Raw genomic sequence first — 20,300 nt, forward strand, 5'->3', positions numbered from 1 at the left:
GTTTGGCATAGCACCCAATTTCCCTTCTTTGGGACAAAATCCCTCTGTCCCTTATGAAGCTTCAGTTGTCCCTCATTTTGGTCTGATGTGTACATCTCTATACAAAATGTACCATTTTACTGCCAAAAGTGTTATGCTGCACTAAACTTTATATCCAGCCTTACAACCAGCCTCTAGATGACTGCATTTGTTATTTTGAAAAACCATTATAAAGGAAAAGTAGATATAAGAAAAATGCAATTGTGTTGTTTATCCAATAATTTTCTGCATATTAGATCGTTGAGGTGTCTGTAACCGGGGACATGTTCTTTTCTACTTACAGTGGAAAAAGGTGTCCCTCTTTAAAATTTAAGAAGTTTGGGAGGTATTATTTTGGTACATTTTCTCAGTCATTGGTAATGGCATTTTTAATGCTGGATTATAAAGAGTGATTTTTTTAGGCCGCTATGGTGGGACCAGGTTGATAACCTGGCTTTTTGGTAATGTCGCCCACTTTGTGGGTGGACAGTGGTTGGTAAACTGGTATTTGGTTGGTATAAGATATTGCTGCTTGAGTCTTAGTGACTAGGCATGTTGGTCTGTTAATGGTTAACAGCGGTTCTCTTTGGTATTAATTGATTAATTGAAATAGTTTTTAAAACCCAATAAAGGGGCCGTGGCCTAAACTTTTCCATAATCCTTATGTGTTTATTTTATTATTTTGGTATGTTCTTATGGTATGATGGGTATTATTGGGGTGTACAATCCCATGTGTAAAAACCAGAAAAACAGCAGATGATCCAAAGATAGAAGATGAATTTTCCGGTACAAGTCAACCTTGGTCCCCACTCCTCGTGAATTTCAGAAGGGTGAGGGGGAAGCTCCAAAATAAAGTTAAAGCAGAGCTCCATCCAAAAGGGTAAGTTCTGCTTTAAGCACCCCCCCTTCTCCTGCCATGTTTGTCATGTAATTTGTTTTGGAGGGGAGCGAGTACCAAGTCCTCCTCTCCCCCTCCCTCCCTACAGTCTTCCGGGATATGTCATGGGTTCCAGAAGACTGCCAGACTATTCAAGAGGCGCATCGCAAATTTGCACTGTGTACCTGGCTGGGAAGCTGAAAGCCCACAGTTGAAATGCCAGCACAGGGGAGGAGAGGAGCGAGGGTTTGGGTGACCACATCGCTGGATCGTGAGACAGGCGAGTGTGTGTTTATTAAAAGTCAACAGCTACACTTTTTGTAGCTGCTGACTTTTAATAAACACAAAAACGATTGGAGCTCAACTTTAGAGTGGAATTCCGTTACAAATCATTACTTATTTTAAAAATGCTCCCTCCCTCTTCTAACACCTAGTGTAAGAAAAATGTATATACTTACCTATTTGCATATAATTTCATTAGACTGTTTTATTTTCTCTTCAGATACAGAGTGTTTTCCCTGAAGCTAGCCACTACTTATTCTGTTTTTTCATCCCGTGCTCAGACTGAACTTGGCAGGTTTGGGGCAAGTCAACTTGTTCTGAAATAAATACAGGTTCTGTATTTCTGATCCTTTCATCTGATCATGCTAGTTCTAAGGCTGTCAGCGGGTCCAGTTGGCTGCAGTAGTTTGAGTCTCTGACCCAGACCAGCGTACCAACCAATAATCGGACTCCTTTATCCCCCTAGTTGCTCAAGTGAGGCATGGGTGCCCCTGTACTCTCTCATTATATAGATAATTTTATAGGATACTGATGTAATTTGTTTACTGTAGGACATAAAATATCCTATTGTCTAAATACTGTAATGTGCAGTCCTACAGATTGCTTTCTTTTATTCATAGTACAGTTATAAATTTAAGACTTTATTAAGGTAAAACACATATGTCAAGAACCACGCCATCGTACCATTGTTTACTCTCTTCCACTGCTCTCCACAAAATTACAGGACACAATATTGATATAGGAGTTGGTGGAAAGAGCTACGGTGCATAGCAGAGGAGGCGGCAGGAGAGCAACACTCTCGAAAATTTCAGCTTCTCAGCTGACTACATAAAGATTTCCCTTCAATGGAGAAGCATTTGGTGTTGGGAGAGGTAGCTATTTACTATATTTTGTTTGAAAGCTTTTTGACCACATATATTTTCCTCAAAGGGTCACTCTAGAGGAGACCTCTTATTAGAGACACATGCGGGTTACCATTGCTGACCAGCCAAGGAAACTGGCTCTGCATCTGGACCATTCCCCAGTCATTAGATCAGCATACAAGGCCATCAAATATTGCTACATTGCATATTTAGCCGGAGCCAAACAGAGATGGAAAGAATGCATATTTATCAGTCCATAGCACTTCAGGAGGAAACCCTAATACTCCAAATAATTGTAGAGGAAACCTAGTGAAAAAGGTGCCTGCAGATCCAGTCTCCTCTGTGTAGTGGTGTTCTGGTCAGATTACTGGCCTCTATGGACATTTTGATTATTTTTGGATTCATACAACTGGAATTTGTCACAGTTAAGAGATGTATCTTTGTAATGATATGAGGTTCCCTGTCATATTGATTAACCTATTTACATCTTCATATGGGCTACACTGATAGATAAACCATTGCCATCAATTAGGGTATAGGCAGAAATTTACCCAGGAGCCACAGTGGTTTTCTCATTGGCTGATTTACCCACACAATTATATCAGAAAGATATTCTTTTTGGATACCATATACACTGTTTAGTCACGGACCTTGTGGAGTTTAGCCTTCTTGGAGTGAAGAAATGTCATCAGCACACCAAGGATTCCTCAAAAAGTCCAAAGCTTTATTTTCATGGTCACATAGTACACATACGGCAAAGTTTCGAGACACGCACGGCCCTTTCGTCAGGTCCAAAGCCTTATTTTCATGGTCACATACGGCAACATTTTGGAGCCACGCAGGGCCCCTTCATCAGCCCCTTTGCCTGAACAAGGGGCCCCTGCATGGCTCTGAAACATTGCCGTATGTGTACTATGTGACCAGGAAAATAAATATTTATTAAATTTTAGGAGAGTCCCTTTGGTGATGTCGGTGGCTGCAATTGAGGCCCACATATCAAGAAGTTGACCAACACTATCTCATATTTACATACGAAAAACGAAAATGTAATCTATTATAGCTTACCAAACCTTAGATATCATGGCTGCATTCATTTACTGTTTTTGGATTTTTTTTCCTTTATTTTCACCTGGTAATCCAGCCACTTCCTGTCTTAGAGAGGCACCTCTATCAATGAAGAGGCAAATGAGACACCCTTGGACAGCAGCATTGTCTGGAGAGGGTAGTTTTAGATGGACTATTTGATTTAGATAAAGGTTTTAACTAAATAAATAAAAGCTGACCCCATTGTAAGCACCCCTGCCAATGTTAACCTCTTCCAGCCAAGGTTCCGCATTTATGGAGCCTCTCGGTGGGTGGGCTTTAACATATATGCGGCCTTACATGAGCAGTTTTTTTTGTTCTGAGAGCACACACCTTGCGTGCTCCCAGAACAGTCACTGCCAGGGCCTGCAAAGCTCCCAATGCATGCTTTCCATTGGGAGCTTTCCAATCATGTGACCACTATGACAGCCAATCACAGCAGTCACATGACTTGAATGCCTGCCTTCACTTCCTGGCATTCACAAGTTCTTAAAGGGCAAGGAGGCAGCGGAAGGAAGGGGTTAAATGGTTTGTCTCAACCTTCAAGATCAACAAGTTAAAAAAAAAAAAAAAAAGTTACAGGGAAACTTAAGAAAAAGACTGCTTTGTTAATGTTAGCAACAGACTGTGTAAGTTTTGATTTTATGGTGTCTACCACTTTAGACACCATAAGCTGTCTTTACCCTCCTTCCCCTTGCTTACTACTGTAATCCGAAGGAAAACATAGTACTATCAGGTATGGAAGCGTTTACAGAGCAAGCATGCTGGAGAGAACACTATGCGTGTTTTGACTTTCAGAAAGTTAAAACTTTTATTTCAGGGAACTCTGGTAGTGGTTTGAGGTGGCAGGGAAGCATGGGGAGGTAAGTAGAGGCTGCTTATGGTGGCTCTTAATGTTCACCTGTTCATTTTTCAAGTATGAGCAAAGCACAGGTTAACGCTTAGTGCAACAACAAGATGTGAACTATCATTGATCATGATATACTGTCCATTGGGGGATAAGTGCATCACAAGTCCGGCTAGAGAGAATCTTTTCGTAGGTTAATTTACAGTATGTATACACTCACTGGCCACTTTATTAGGTATACCTCTTTAATTGCTTGGTACCACAAACTGCTAATCAGCCAATCACATGACAGAAAATGCATTTAGGCATCTAGACTAGGGATGCACCAATCCGATATTCGGATCGGATATCGGCGCCGATATGGCTATTTTTGATGGATCAGGGGATTGGTAACATTGACCAATCCACTGGCCGATCCGGTTTTTGCTGAGTAACGGCTCAGCCATCCCTTACTAGGTGCAGTAGTAGTATGGGATGGGAGCCGCTACTTCCTGTATAGGTCCGGCTCACAGGCGGAGTGATATCAGATGCACTCCGCCTGTGAATGGAGGAGCCACACACATGAAGCAGCGGCTTTATTCTGTACTGCAGCCGCTTGCTTTGTGTGTAGCTCCGGATTGATTCCGGTATCGGTATCGGCGATTTCACAACGCCAGATATTGGTATCGGATCCAAAAAAGTCGGATCGGTGCATCCCTAATCTAGACGTGGTGAAGACGACTTGCTGAAGTTCAAACCGAGCATCAGAATGGGGAGAAAGGGGATTTAAGTGACTTTGAACATGGAATGGTTGTTGGTGTCAGACAGGCTGGTCTGAGTATTTAAAAAACTGCTGATCTACTGGGAATTTTGCACACAACCATCTCTAGGGTTTACACAGAATGATCCAAAAAAGAGAGAGTATCCAGTGAGCGGCAGTTGTGTGGCGGAAAATGCCTTGTTGAGGTCAGAGGAGAATGGGCAGACTATTTTGGGATTATAGGCAACAGTACCTCAAATAACTACTTGTTACAACCAAGGTATGCAGAATACCATCTCTGAATGCACAACACATCAAACCTTGAAGAAGATGGGCTACAGCAGCAAAAGACCACACTGGGTGCCACACCTGTCAGCTAAGAACAGAAAACTGAGGCTAAAATTCGCACAGGCTCACCAAAATTCGACAATAGAAGATTGGAAAAACATTGCCTGGTCTGATGAGTCTCAATTTTAGATGCGACATTCAGATGGTAGGTTCAGAATTTGGCGTAAACCACATGAAAACATTGATCCATCCTGCCTTGTATCAACGGTTCAGGCTGGTGGTGAAATGGTGTGGGAGATATTTTCTTGGCACACTTTGGGCACCTTAGTACCAAATGAGAATAGTTTAAATGCCACGGCCTACCTGAGTATTGTTGCGGACCATGTCCATTCCTTTATGACTACAGTGTACCCATCTTCTGATGGCTCCTTTCAGCAGGATAATTCACCATGTCACAAAGCTCAAATCATCTCACCACTGGTTTTTTGAACATGACAATGAGTTCACTGTACTCCAATGGGCTCCACAGTCACCAGATCTCAATTCAATAGAGCACCTTTGGGATGTGGAGGAATGGTAGATTCGCATTATGCATGTGCAGCCAACAAATCTGCAGCAACTGCGTGATGCTATCCTGTCAATATGGACCGAAATCTTGGAGATTTCCCCGCATCCAATTCGAATGACAGTAAATTGTGACCGACTCTCAATGGATCTGGTTCACACATCTCTGTGGCGGCTGCGGAACAGATAGCACAGGAGTCCTGTGTGTCATTGGCTCCGTTTTAGGTCTGAATTCAGGCACAAATTTGGGCCTGAAATGAAGAACAGGGACGCACCAGACCCCTGCTGTGAGCAGCATCTGTTCCAAGTGTGAACCCAGCCTGAGGAATGTTTCCAACACCTTGTTGAATCAATGTCACAAAGAATTAGGCAGTTCTGAAGGTAAAAGGGGGGTCCAACTCGTTACTAGCAAGGTGTACCTAATAAAATGGCCGGTGAGTGTATATATGTTTCAACTGTGTATTTAACTGCCTGCTTAGAGTTCACATTTGAAGATGTCGATGGCAGTGGTAGGTATGACAGATTTATTGTATATTACTAAGCTTTTCAGGATAAACGAGATCCCTTATTCCAACAAAAAAGCTTTTTGCTAGGATCATTTCTAGAAAAGGGTCTGGAACAAAATGCAAAACCTGACATATTTTACTGTTCCCAAACTCACATCATTTATTAAATGCCATACAAGGGCTGCAGACAAAATACACCAGGAAGATATAACACCAAATATAAAATCTCTCTTTACAAAGCATGCTGGTGATTAATCCCTTCAGAGCTGGGAAAATCCAGAGATCTTTGCAGCTCGAAAAAGGGGTTAACTCCTGACTGGCACAAGCCGTAAGGCACATCAGGGCTTGGCCTCCCATCATCAGCTGGAATGATGGTGCTGTCCCGCCCCACTGTGACATCTCCACAGCTTCCAGTACACAGGAGTCTCCTCACACTTTTATTTGTCTGCATAAGTGGTCTTGAGAGAGACATACACACAAGTGGACACCTTGCTCACACAATTACAAAAGAGAATGTATGCACATAATACAAAAAAGGGGAAGGTGTGCCCCTCTCCTGGAGAGGAGTTGGTAAAGGGCAAGGATCACACAAAACAGAATCCAACCTTAAAATGTTTAACCAAACACTGAACCCCTGTCATGCAAAGGGGAGGCCAACACGGTCTGTCCCAGCGCGCTGTCCCAAGTTGTTGTTTATTCAGAGGGGGAGGGCTGTGGGGGTTATATCAAAGAAGTGAGAGTTGGCTATGCTTGGCACTTTGGCCCAACACTGGTGTCTAGTTGGATGTGGAAGAGACAGATCCTGCTTCAAACCTAAAAGGCATCTGGTGGGCAAGGGGACAGAATATAAAGGCAGCGCAGGAAATCTAACCCTATACTGATCCCTATAAAGCACCAAGCTGGATCCATCGCTGGAGGTCTGTCTTTCTGAAAGGAAGAATAAAAGGGGCATCGCTTTGCATCCGATTCCAAGACGGAGGTCTGGCTTTGTTTCTACCCCATCCTCCCCCTCCCGCACCAAATAGTCTCTCCCTGGGCATGTGCGCTGGGTTATACACAGGGTAGTCATGCAGAGGGGCTCTCCTCTCAGGAAGCGTATTTTCGCTGTCAGTCCCCCACCATCAGGTGCGGCTTTGCACTGTTTTCCGCATATTTCCTGCTATGTCCTGAACATGCAAACTGTGGCTGCTGTCACGCCTTCTATCCAAAAATCCCTCCGAACGTTGAAGCGATGACAATACCAAGCACCACACAGCAGATTATGATCATGATCTTCTTCTGTGGAAGGAAAGAGATAAATGGTCAGCAAATTGTCCTAATACAGAACTATTCCTATTTTCAGTTTTGTATTGGTATATGATGCAAGTTACAATTATTTTCTATAGAAAGTGAGCATGTTGATGTTTTCTAGCAATTATACAAGACAGTGATGAACAAATATATATATCTCACACACAAATACACACAATATATTGTCATAAGTATTGGGACACCTGCCTTTACATGAACTTTAATTGCATCCCTGTCTTAGTCCATAGGGTTCAATATTGAGTTGGCCCACCCTTTCAGCTATAACAGCTTCAACTCTCCTGGGCAGGCTGTCCACAAGGTTTAGGAGTGTGTCTATTGGAATTTTTGGCCATTCTTCCAGAAGGGCATTTGTGAGGTCAGGCACTAATGTTGGACGAGAAGGCCTGGTTTGCAGTCTCCGCTCTAATTCATCCTAAGGGTGTTCTATTGGGTTGAGGTCAGGACAGTCAAGTTCCTCCACCCCAAACTCCCTCATCCATGTCTTTATGAACCTTGCTTTGTGTACTGGTCCAAATCATTTAGTTGAGGGGGGATTATGGTGTAGGGTTGTTTTTCAGGGGTTGGGCTTAGCACCTTAGTTCCAGTGAAGGGAACTCTTAAGGTGTCGGCATACTAAGACATTTTGGACACTTTCATGCTCCCAACTTTGTAGGAACAGTTTGGGGATGGCTGCTACCTGTTCCAACACGACTGCGCACCAGTGCACAAACAAGGTTCATAAAGACACGAATGAGCGAGTGTGGGGTGGAAGAACTTGACTGGCCTGCTGAGAGTCCTGGCCTCATCCTGACCCTGATCATAATAAAAGACTGTTCGTGCAGGGGATCAGCTAGTTTCATGCCCACTAAGTGCCTGTTGATCGAGGGGGTATACATTTATTTTATTTGGACACAATGTATTACTCAAAATAACAGGCTCAATAAGTTGTCATTTTTAGCACCCTATTGTTTACTGAGCATTTCAACATCACAGGAAGTTAATAAATGCTATCAAGCTATAAACTCCCCTTTGACAAAGTCAGAAATTATAAAAAGGTTCAGGGTGTGACCATACGGCAAACGGAAGTGATCAGCAGTGACGGACGGTCTGCTCCGAGAGGACGCAACACACCACCGTGGAGAGGGTGAGGAGACCCCCGGGTCGTCTGTCAGTTAATCTGCATTTTTGCAAATCATGCTGTTTAAGATTCACTATACTTGTGAGTGTAATGATATAGGAAACTTTTATTAAAAGTGTGTTTTTATAAAAACAATATCACACTATTGCGGCAATTCTTTCTTTTATCCTGAGTGTACTGTGTGCGAGGGGTGGAAAAAATGATTTTTCCTATATGCAGAATTATATTCCAAAATAAGTGCAGAGGCTGTCGAATCAGGACCAGGAGTGAGCAGTAGGATCCAGTGCCCCTGTTGGTGATTAGTAGCTACGCTTGTGAGTCTTTCCATGAGAGTGGATAGGCGTCACAGTCTGGTGAGTTGCCATTTTCTCTGGATTGAGACACTAATTGGTGGAGGAGTGTGAGGTGTATTCCTTCAAGCTGCACACCTGGGATCTTGATTCTTCTTTCCTGGATTACTTTTACATCTATTTAGAGACTCTATCAAGGATTATATAGGTTTTTGATGGATTGCAATATTATTTTTCTGGCGGATGTCTGTTGTGGATGAGCATCTCTCTTTTCTGACCTTGTTGTATTTGCACTACTAATGCCTTTTTTCAGCTGATAACCTCCCTGGCGGTATGATTATGTCAGGAATTACATACCAAAAGCGGTACAATTGTTTTCATGGAAATTTGGCGTTATGTATTATAGGCCTACAATTCTTAGTAATTACTGACTTAAACCTGACCAAAACAAGACTCTAGTAGACATCCCAGATGTGATAAATTTGAAACACAAACGCGTGAATTATAATCGAATCAATAATATTATTTTATTATTTAATATATAATATATATAATAAAATTATATTATTGATTAGATTATAATTCATGCATTATATATTATATATAGATATATGTGTGTATATATATATATATATATATATATATATATATATGTGTGTGTGTGCATATATATATATATATATATGCGCATATATATATATATATATATATATATGCAATGCTGCATGGGAGCGGAACTAGGGAGGGAAATTCAAAAAAAAAAAAAAAAAAACCGTTGCACAAAACACATTTTATATTATATATATATATATATATATGCATATATATATAATATAAAATGTGTTTTGTGCAACGTTTTTTTTTTTTTTTTTTTTTGAATTTCCCTCCCTAGTTCCGCTCCCATGCAGCATTGCTGCTGCAGGGAACGGAACTAGGAAGTGATCAGACCGACGGAGGGACGGAGGAGCGGCGGGACTCTCGGCTGGCGATCTCAGCAATGAGAGATCATCGCTGAAACGCCAGGATAAGGTAAGAGAACACCGCTGCGCTCTCTGCAATCCACCCCGAGCGTGACTCTGGGTTACCGATCCTGCAATGAAAAATCAACCCCGAGTCACGCTCGGGATTACCGCCTAGGAGGTTAAATTGGTATTTATTTGATTATTAACCATGTGCACTAATTGCACAAATCAAAATTCATTAATGTACTCTTTTAGGTGTGTGTTTTTGTTGAAAGAAGGGATTTGTTTTATGCAGCTGAGGCCTTGCATTACACTGATTACAGCCTTTGTAGGTATACTTAGCACTGTGGTCTTTGTGCCATCTTACACATGTGGTGTGGAAGAATGGGATGTTTTAATTACTAAATTTGCCAGGGAACCCTCTGTTTTGTTTGATGGAAGTTAATGTACACAAGGCTATAAAAATTGACGTGAATGGCTTCTCAGTCACCAAAAGTTCTAATCTCAGTGAGCATTTGATTATAGAACCATTGCTCTGGAAAAGGCCATACAAAGAAAGATATTGTTAAATGATATGGCAAATTGTGCAAGAATTACCCATGTGTATATTAACTTCATAAAAAGCAGTATGAGAAGTTACCCTTCAGTTAGCCACCAAACATGGCTTTATTACCAGGTCTAGAAGGCTAATAAGATGCATTAGACCCCCCTAAGAGAAACATACATCAGATGGTACAGTATTTCATATTTGGTATCTAACAAACTGTAATTTCAATCTGCTAAATATTATGTTAGCTATCAGATTGTGAAACCTTTTCAATGGAAATATAGGACAACCCAGGATAGGGGTATGGCTGCGGAGTATAATAAAATCCTCTCCAACACACCCCTCGGGCTGTTTGATTGGGTAGCATCAGCCCTGTGACGTCTTCTCTAGGGGCAATAAAATGATGCGGTACATGACAGCTGGAGCTCTGGTTTACTTAAACTACCAATACTGAGAGTAATTTTGTGAGGGGTAGTGACTCTACCATACTAAATGTGACTAAAGCCCCGTACACACGTACCGATTGTCGGCCGTAAATATTCGGCCGACGACCGATCGGCCGATTGTAGGCTTGTTAGTATGATGCTTCCGACAGCCGACAGCGCATTTTCGGCTGAACAGAATCTGTCATGCAGACTTTAAAATATTTGTTGGCCCTCACCAGAACGGCCGATTGTTCGCCAGTCAGTACAGATTTTGGCCGACAGACAGCAGATTTGCAAGACTGGGCATGCTCAGAAAAGAAAAAAGACAAGGAAAGTTAACCATCACATGACATCACTTCTGCAGTCGGCTGTTGGTGGCCGACAAAATTCGTGTGCAGTCTTTTGCAGTTTTCAGCCGACAGGACAGCACCGGACAAAAGACGGCCGATCGTTCGGCCGACGATCAGTACGTGTGTACGGGGCTTTATTCTGCAAGTGATCCACACTCTGCACTGAACCAAGGCCCAGGTGAACTTCACTTAAATATTTTTTCACTTTTAAAGCCTTTTTATTTTACTGTCATTTAGGTCTGTTTTGAAATATTCTTTCTGTAAATATTTCTTGCAGTTTTTTCTTTTCATTAAAACAATATTTCAAAATCATTAAGTTGAATCTGTAAATGCTCTGAGGGGGGTCTCCAAAATTTTTAGTACGAGGGTCAAATCGTATATTTCACAAATAATCACGGGTCGAAAAATAATCAGTTTTATAAATTCATGGGTAAAATTCAAATGAATTAACAAGTCCCCCCTTACATCCAGTAATTCCCAGTGCCATCCCCCCTTACATCCAGGGGTGCCTGACAGAGTCCCTCTCCTTGCATCCAGAAGAGCCGCTCCTTCTGTCCAGAAGTGCCCACCAGAGTCTCTCCTTCTGTCTAAGATTGCCAAGCAGAATTTGTCCCTTAAATTCAGGAGTACCCAGCAGTCTCTGCAGGGCAGAATCCCAGAGGTGGAGCAGCTCTGGATGGAGAAAGTCCATTCCTCCTTTAAAGGCCGAGAAATTGCAATGGGGCCTGGGGGAGGGTCACAGCTAGCTGGCTGACAGATGCACCAACCTCCATTTAAGGATACATAGACCAGCACATCTACTACCAGCCAGCGATGCTATGACCCGGGTAAAATGTTGCAGCAGGCCAGTTTTGGTCCGCAAGACATAGTTTGCTCTAACTAGTAAGAAATGTACTTTATTGAAGGAACAACCTAGAACATAGCTGTAAAATTAAGAATTGCAACTGAGGATGCCATAAATGGTGGGTGTTCTGGCCCGATGCGTTAGCAGCCTATTCAAAATGGATGGGCTATAACCAAACTCAATGCATAATAAAAATACTATTTTTCTACTCGCCGTAAAATGCCTTACTGCAGTCCATTGAAGGACACAGCTTGATGATCACCCCTCCTACCTCACACCAGCCCAGCTGTAGCAAGCAGTCCAGAAATAAAATGATAGCATATGAAGGCAGGCCACTGTTCCCCTCAATGGCCCCCGAAAAAAGGATTTCATGGTGAGTACAAAGATCCTATTTTCCAAAGTGGCAGTTCAGGCATAACAGTGTCCAATCGCCAAAGTAAAAAAAACAAGTACAATGCCCGAATCAAATAAATTGCAGTGTAGTCTCATGAACAAATGCCCAGCTTGTTCCTCTGCTATGTATTAAAAGTGAAGTACATGGCAGAAAATAAAAAATCACTATTCTAGTTCTGCTGCTTCAAACTGTACTCAGGACATCCTCAAGGTACATTCAATGAAAGAATCCTTAACACAGCATAGCCTGCTATATCACAAAATTGAGTCTTCAGAGATGGGGACATGCCGCACAGGACACTATGCACACAACTACAAGACAATCATATCAGAGTGAGTGCAATGGTTGTAGACAGATGCTTCTATATAGTGTACACCGACACCATAAAATACAACTAGTATCCACACATTCAGGCAACATTATAGTGCAAGACAGTATAGGGCAGTGTTTCTCAACCTTTTTTCAGTCAACGCAGCTTTAAAACTTATGGACAGTCTCAAGGCACCCTATTTTAAAAGGCTATGCTAATAGTTTTACACAATGCAGCAACATCCACACAAGTAGGATACCAAATGTTAGAAGTGATTTATTGTTCCAAAGCAAATACACTTTTTCAAACGGGACTGACTAGTATACCAATGTTTCTCTTCTCCCAACTCTGATGGAGAGGGGCAGGGGAGGGTCAAACAAGGACGCTATGCAGGCTACTGACATCCTTATCAACTGATGATGCCATTGGTTGTTAGGACATGATAGCTAGAAGGATTTTAATGGTGCACAATGAAAACATGTGGCTTTCTGTAACTCAAAAGTTTTGGGCAACTTTTAGGCATTTTGCCAAGGCACCCCCTGAAGAAACCTCAAGGCACCCTGGTTGAAAAAGGCTGGTATAGGGTGTTGTTACTAAGATGCAAATGAATGGCAGCTGAGTAAAACCGTGTCTGACTACTGAACTGCAATGATAAAAGTGTTGGTACTGATGTACTCCTAGTATTCTAGCAGGGCCTTCCTAAAGTATCTGTGTTAATCCCTTGTTTGTGTGGGTGTTCTTCAGCTGAATGATGAAAACTGCTGCAGGGGGAGTAGCAATTATCATTGTCTGAACTTGTCAGCACCTGGACGCACCTAGTCCAGCCCACTGCTTTCTGGATTCGCAGCTTTGCCTCCAGTTACGGACTCCCTGTGAGCTGTAGTGTCTGTGAAGGGCTGCACCTGAATAAAAGTTTTGGCTCAGTCAGGGAAGGCAAAGGATGGGAGTTTAAGTCTCACACAGTGACAGGATTTGGTACTTGTTTATACTGTCATACATGGAGCCTTTAGTTAGACTTTAAGCCCCGGTTCACACTTCTGCGTGTGCGGGGTTCGCATGTAATGTCGGAGCGCACTGCTCCGACATTACATGCGATCAGCTGTGCGGTGCGAGTTTAGCCATACAGTTTGTATGGCTAAATTCGCATCGCACCCGCAGCAAACACGCACAGGAGGCATTTTTGCTGCCGCATCAGGATCGGATCGCACAGCGGTTCACACTTGTGCGATCCGATCCTGTGCGAACTGCACGATCGCACTGCGATATGCGATCAAACTGGGGGTGTCGTTAAGATTACATTGACACCCCCAGTGTATCTCATATGGCAGTGTGAACTGCCGGGGGTGCGTGTGCGATGCGGGAACAGGCTGCGAATTCGCAGCCTTCCCGCATCGCATATATGTGAACCGAGCCTAAAAGGATATTTCACTGTTACAAAAAACCTGCCAATGCAGGTAAGGGATGTTTGTAGAATCAAACAAACTGTGCAGCTCTGACTAAAGATGAATAATACCCTTGCTATAGGTGTAGGCCATATACATACCTTATGAAGCCTGTCTGGAATACTCCCAGAAAGTTGTTGCAAAGTACTCCCAGGAGCTCTGCTAAGTGAGGCCTAGTCATCACTGCTCACCTCCACCATCACAGAAGTGAGTTCTTTCTCTGATACAAACCCCTTCACATGCTCTTTCTCTCCCCTCAGCATAGCTCTGAGCTCAGCATTTGAAAGCTCACTGCTGTGATAGTGGAGATAAGCAGTGATGACTAGGCCTCACTTATCAACATCCTTGGAGTATTCCAGTCAGGCTTCATAAGGTATGTAAATGGCCTAAACCCATATCTCCCAACTTTTTGAGATAACAAGGGACACCTATTAGCAAAAGTATGTAGGCATAGGATGCACCCCCTTCCAAACCCACTAAAGTAGAATAATGAAAAAAAAAAAAAGATTAGTTACAACTACAAGTGCTTTTATTTTTACTGCTACTATTCCTTTATATTGGCTGTTGAAATTTTTTTTTTTTGTTTTTTTTTCGGCTTTTGAAATTTTTAAATGCAGCAATTTAGAAATTGGATAAAAGGTTTAGCACTGGGAAACACTTTTTTTTAAAGATAAATAGTGCATTTTATATACAAGTATAAAGATCAGACCAAATGAGGGACAAATGAGGACAGAGGGACCTTGTTCCAAATCAGGAACAGTCCCTCGAAATCAAGGACAGTTGGGAGCTATGCCTACACCTATAGGAAGGGTTTTATTCAACTTTAGTCAGAGCTGCACAGTTTGATTTTATCTACAGATGCCCCCTATCTGCATGGGCAGTTTTGTGGTAAAAGTGAACCATGTCTTTAAGGACACTGAGCTCAACTGCAGCAGGGATTGGTGTAAATGGTGGAAATTAACTCTATACAGTACTGTACAATATGTATAATACAAAGTAAAATAATATATGCTTTTTGCACTTTTTTATTACATAAGTTCATATATGCGTAGTAGTTGCTACTCACCCTCCGGGCTTTACTCTGGTACTTGACAGCCTTTTTGGTGTCGGAGACAGCTCTTTCCACGTAATCCACAGCATGTTCCACATTATACTCTATGCGATCAATCATCTCTCCCTGATGGTGTGCAGAAATAGGAGGGGGGAGGGGAAAAACAGAAGAGGCCGAAAAGAAGGAGCCAGAGATATTCGGAAGACATCAAGAGAAAGTAACACAGAAGAGAAGTTGGAGAAATACAAAAAGCGACATACAAGATAAAAGACACATGCAAGTGAACACAAGCGTGTACATGGTGCACAGCAAACATGCAACATTGGTAAGTGCATAAATGTATCATGGAATGGATTGAAGAAATGGTTTACAAAGAGAGGAAAAAGATAGTGGAACAAGAGAACAGAAAGAACCAAGAATACCAAGTGAAGTAAAGATTGGACAGCGAAGTGACAAGAGATGAATGAGACAGAAGAGATGGAATAGAGGATAAGAGTACAAAGCCGACAAGTTCAGAGTGATTCATAGACAGGAGTAGAACAGCGCAGTATAGAGACAGGAAGAACGAGTGAGGGATAACAGAAGAGGGCCAGAAAAAGAAAGATACTTAATATCATTGTTATTTAATTGCATTCCTTTGCATGTTACCTGGTCTTCTGTGGGTGACTTTCAGCCCCACTTGCTGTTCCGATCAGCTTTAACCTGCAGAAAAACAAACAAATGGGGGGAGTTTTTATAAATGATTTCAACAATATGAACCAGAAGAAAGAACGACCACCAGACAAGTCAGATAAGAGAAGCCACAATTCAACAGAAACTTCAGGATCGCATAGCTATCTCATGAAAATTGTAAATAATTGTTTAGAAATTATTTTAAAAAGAGATATACAGGTACCCACATCCTAAAAATCATACAGTGCCTTGAAAAAGTATTTATAACCCTTGAAAGTTTCCACATTTTGTCATGTTAAAACCAAAACTGTGAATGTATTTTATTGGGATTTAATGTGATAGATCAACACAAATTGGCACATATTTGTGAAGTGAAAGGAAAATAATAAATGGGTTTCAAATTTTTTTTGCAAATAAATATCTGCAAAGTGTGGCATGCATTTGTATTCAGCCCCTTTTACTCTGATACCCCTAACTAAAATCTAGTGGAACCAACTGTCTTCAGAAGTCACTTAATTAGTAAATAGAGTCCACCTGTGTGTAATTTAATCTTAGTATAAAAAAAGCTGTAAATAAATACCTCTAACAAAGAGGTTTGTTAGAGAACCTTAGTGAACAAAAAGTATCATGAAGGCCAAGGAACATACCAGAAAGGTCAGGGATAAAGTTGTGGAGAAGTTTAAAGCAGGGTTAGGTTATAAAAAAATATCCCAAGCTTTGAACATCTCACGGAGCACTGTTCAATCCAACATCCGAAAATGGAAAATGTATGGCAAGCCAACCAAGACATGGCCGTCCACGTATACTGACAGACCGGGCAAAGAGAGCATTAATCAGAGAAGCAGGTAACTCTGGAGGAGCTGCAGAGATCCACAGCTCAGGTGGGAGAATCTGTCCACAGGACAACTTTTAGTTGCGCACTCCACAAATCTGGCCTTTACGGAAGAGTGGCAAGAAGAAAGCCATTGCTGATAGAAAGCTATAAAAAGTCCCATTTGCATTTTGCGAGAAGCCATGTGGGGGGGGGGGGGGGGACAGCAAACATGTGGAAGAAGGTGCTCTGGTCAGATGAAACCGAAATTGAACTTTTTGGCCTAAAAGCAAAAAGCTATTTGTGGTGGAAAACTAACGCTGCACATCACCCTGAACACACCGTGAAACATGGTGGTGGCAGCATCATGTTGTGGGGATGGTTTTCTTCAGCAGGGAAAGGGAAGCTGGTCAGTGTTGATGGGAAGATAGATAGAGACAAATGCATGGCAATCTTAGAAGAAAACCTGTTAAGAGTCTGCAAAAGACTTGAGACTGAGGCAGAGGTTCACCTTCCAGGAGTACAACCCTAAACATACAACCAGAGATACAATGAAATGGTTTAGATCAATATTCATGGCCCAATCAAAGTCCAGACCTAAAAATTGAGAATCTGTGGCAAGGCTTGAAAATTGCTGTTCACAAACACTCTCCATCCAATCTGACAGAGCTTGAGCTTTTTTGCAAAGTAGAATGGGCAAGATGTCACTCTAGATGTGCAAAGCTGGTAAAGAGACATAACCATAAAGACTTTCAGTTGTAATTGTAGCGAAAGTGTTTACTCAGTGGGGGCTGAATACAAATGCACACCACACTTTTCACATATTTATTTGTAAAAAAATGTTGAAAACCATATATAATTTTTCTTCCACTTCACAATTTTGTGCCACTTTGTGTTGGCCTATCACATAAAATCCCAATAAAATACATTTACGTTTTTGGTTGTAAAGCCCCGTACACACGTACCGATCATCGGCCGACCGATCGGCCGTCTTTTGTCCCCGGGCTGTCGTGTCTGAAAAGTGCAAAAGACTGCACACGAATTTTGTCCGCCGACGGCGGCCGAATCTTTTCGGCCGACAATCTGCACGTGTGTACGGGCCTTTACATGACAAAATGTGGAAAGTTTCAAGGGGTATGAATAGTTTTTCAAGGCACTGTATATTGAAACAACCAGGAAAAATGGACAGCAGGATTTTATCGGTACCGTCATAAGACATTACAAGAGGGTTAAAAACAAACCTTATTATTTGTATACATGTGATAAACAGAAATGGTATAACAACCATATACACAGACAAACATAAAAAAAGATATTGTATTTGTAATCCCTCGTAACTGTTCCTACACCACCAAAGATTGTGGTCCCTTCTACCTGGGGGTCTAATCCAGACAAGGTGTATAAATGTAGGCTGTCAGACTCAACATGTTTTGTGGTCACCCACTTCTTCAGAAGAATAGAGGGAATAGGATACTGAAAATGGAAACTAGAACATAATCATGGTATCCATAACAGCAACAATCTGTATAAGCCTTAAAGTGGCAGTAAACTAGATATACAAAACATTTTTCTTGAGGATGGTATGGAGTGCACTTACTGCAATGACAAGCAAGGATGGCCGGCAATTGTCATGGAGGCTTCAAAGCATACGTCGCTGGGCGAGCATGGGGGAAGGTACACCAGGGCCACCAAAATTTTCTAGGTGTATCTATATGTAAAATATGTGTTGTTAGACCAAGTAATATTATAGGGATAACAATACTATAACATTACTTGGTCTAATAACACATATTTTACATATAGATACACCTGGAAAATTTTAGTGGCCCTGTTCCCATGCTCGCCCAGCGACATATGCTTTGAAGCCTCCATGACTGTTGCCGGCCATCCCTGCTTGGCCTTGCAGTAAGTGCACTCCATGCCATCTCTAAGAAATATGGTTTTGTATATCTAGTTTGTTGTCTCTTAAAGGCTTACACAGTTTGTTGCGGCTATGGATACAATGATTAGGTTATATTTTCCATTTTCAGTATCCTATTCCCTCTATTCATCTCCTGAAGAAGTGAGTGACTGAGAAACATGTCCAGTCTGACGGCCTACACTTATACACCCTGTCTGAAGTAGACCCCCAGGTAAAAAAGGACTTTAGGGGGGTCGGAACCGTCAAGAGGAATGACAAATACAATATTTTTTTTATATTTGTCTGTGTCTATGGTTGTTATATCATTTCTGTCTATAATATGTAGACAATAAAAATAGTTTGTTTTTAACCCTCTTGTAATGTCTTATGATGGTACAGATAAAATCCTGCTGCCCCATTTTCCCCTGTTGTTTCAATATATCTCATGAAAATGTTATTGTTGCTTCCTCAGGTACTGAGTGGGATTCAGAGGACTTTATAGGGTAGGCTTGGGCAAACAGAGCTCCCTTGGTGTTCAAAGATTATACAGCTTGTTGACAATCATCCTATTAGCAGCACAGAGATTTAAAGGTGTTACAACTGAAGTTACTGCCAATAATGGGTTCAATTCTCACAAGAAAGATTAAAATAATTAATGCAACCCTGGACTTAAAATGACCATACAAATTAGAATCTATTTTTTTTTTTTTGGGCCTGCCTAAAACATCCATTCAATGGACACCAAAGGGCGCTTCTAATTGTAGCAAGTTAATGTTTATTAAAAAAAAAAACATTAAAAAATGCACTTACATTTAGTAAGATGAATAAAGGCATATCTTCAAACCAAGGGAAGTCATCTCAGGTACCAGAGCGGAACTGCATTAATCCAGGGAGATGTACAGAGAAGATGATTGAAGCATATAGAGCTAGAGCAACACCAGAGCCAGTTTGCCAGTGTGGGAATATTCCAGGATGATGTCAGATGCATTTCTCAAGCTGCAGGCAGATTCTCGCTACATATCCCTGGATTGCTTCAGTTTGGCCTAGGTCCCTGAGATGATTTCCTTTGGTTTTAAAGGAGATGTACGTCAGGGAGTTTGTTTTATCCTAATGCATCTATGCATTAAGATAAAAAGCCTTCTCTGTGTAGCAGTTCCCCCAGCACCCCCTAATACTTACCTGTGCCCCCTCTTTGTCCAGCAATTTCCACAAGTCCCTCGGCCATCCTGGGACTCTCTCTCCTGATTGGCTGAGATACAGTCGCAGTGCCCTTGGCTCCTGTGGCTGTAAATCAAAGTCAGGGAGCCAATCAGGCTCAGGGGGCAGGACCGAACAGCAGCTCTGTGTCTGAATGGAGCTGCAGCTTGGCTCAAGTGCCCCCAAAGCAAGCTGCTTGCTCTGGGGGCACTCGATAGGAGGGAGGGGCCAGGAGCAGGAACAAGGGACCCGAGAAAGATTCGGGCTGCTTTGTGCTAAACCAACTGCACAGAGGAGGTAAGTATAACATGTTATTTATTTATTTATTTTTTTACAAAAAAACAAGACTTTACAATCACTTTAACATTTGGCTTTTTTTTATATTAAGCTCTAAATTGCTACACTTAGAAGCGCCCTCTAGTGTCCATTTTATTCAACAAATGATTTTCAATCTGCTGAAGGAGCTGCTATTTAGAATACTGGAAAGAACTTTTTAGAAAAAAATCCAGAAAGCCTGATACTCTACGGTATCTAGTGCCACAAAACAATTAAATAGATTTAATCTGCACTGGAGAAAAAAAATCAAAAATACGAGGGGCGTTCAAGTCAA

At 41.7% G+C, this 20,300-nt stretch overlaps 1 protein-coding gene across 2 annotated transcripts in view; it reads right to left on the reverse strand.

Annotated features, from left to right (window-relative positions):
* Positions 1 to 6,201: 6,201 nt before the first annotated feature.
* Positions 6,202 to 20,300, reverse strand: part of STX1A (syntaxin 1A) — a 235,330-nt gene continuing 221,231 nt past the window's right edge. The window contains exons 9-10 of one of the 2 annotated variants that reach the window (XM_082246026.1): positions 15,126 to 15,236; positions 6,202 to 7,345 (exon numbers count right to left, since the gene is read on the reverse strand). In XM_082246026.1, the coding sequence (XP_082102152.1) occupies positions 7,268 to 7,345; positions 15,126 to 15,236 (189 nt within the window). In that variant the 3' untranslated portion in view covers positions 6,202 to 7,267. Of the gene's footprint in view, positions 7,346 to 15,125; positions 15,237 to 15,758; positions 15,813 to 20,300 lie in introns of those variants that run through there. The other variant, XM_082246027.1, reaches the window with a different exon arrangement.

This window comes from Pelophylax lessonae (genome assembly GCF_965119305.1).
Source record: "Pelophylax lessonae genome assembly, chromosome: 2".
Classification (NCBI taxonomy): Eukaryota; Metazoa; Chordata; class Amphibia; order Anura; family Ranidae; genus Pelophylax; species Pelophylax lessonae.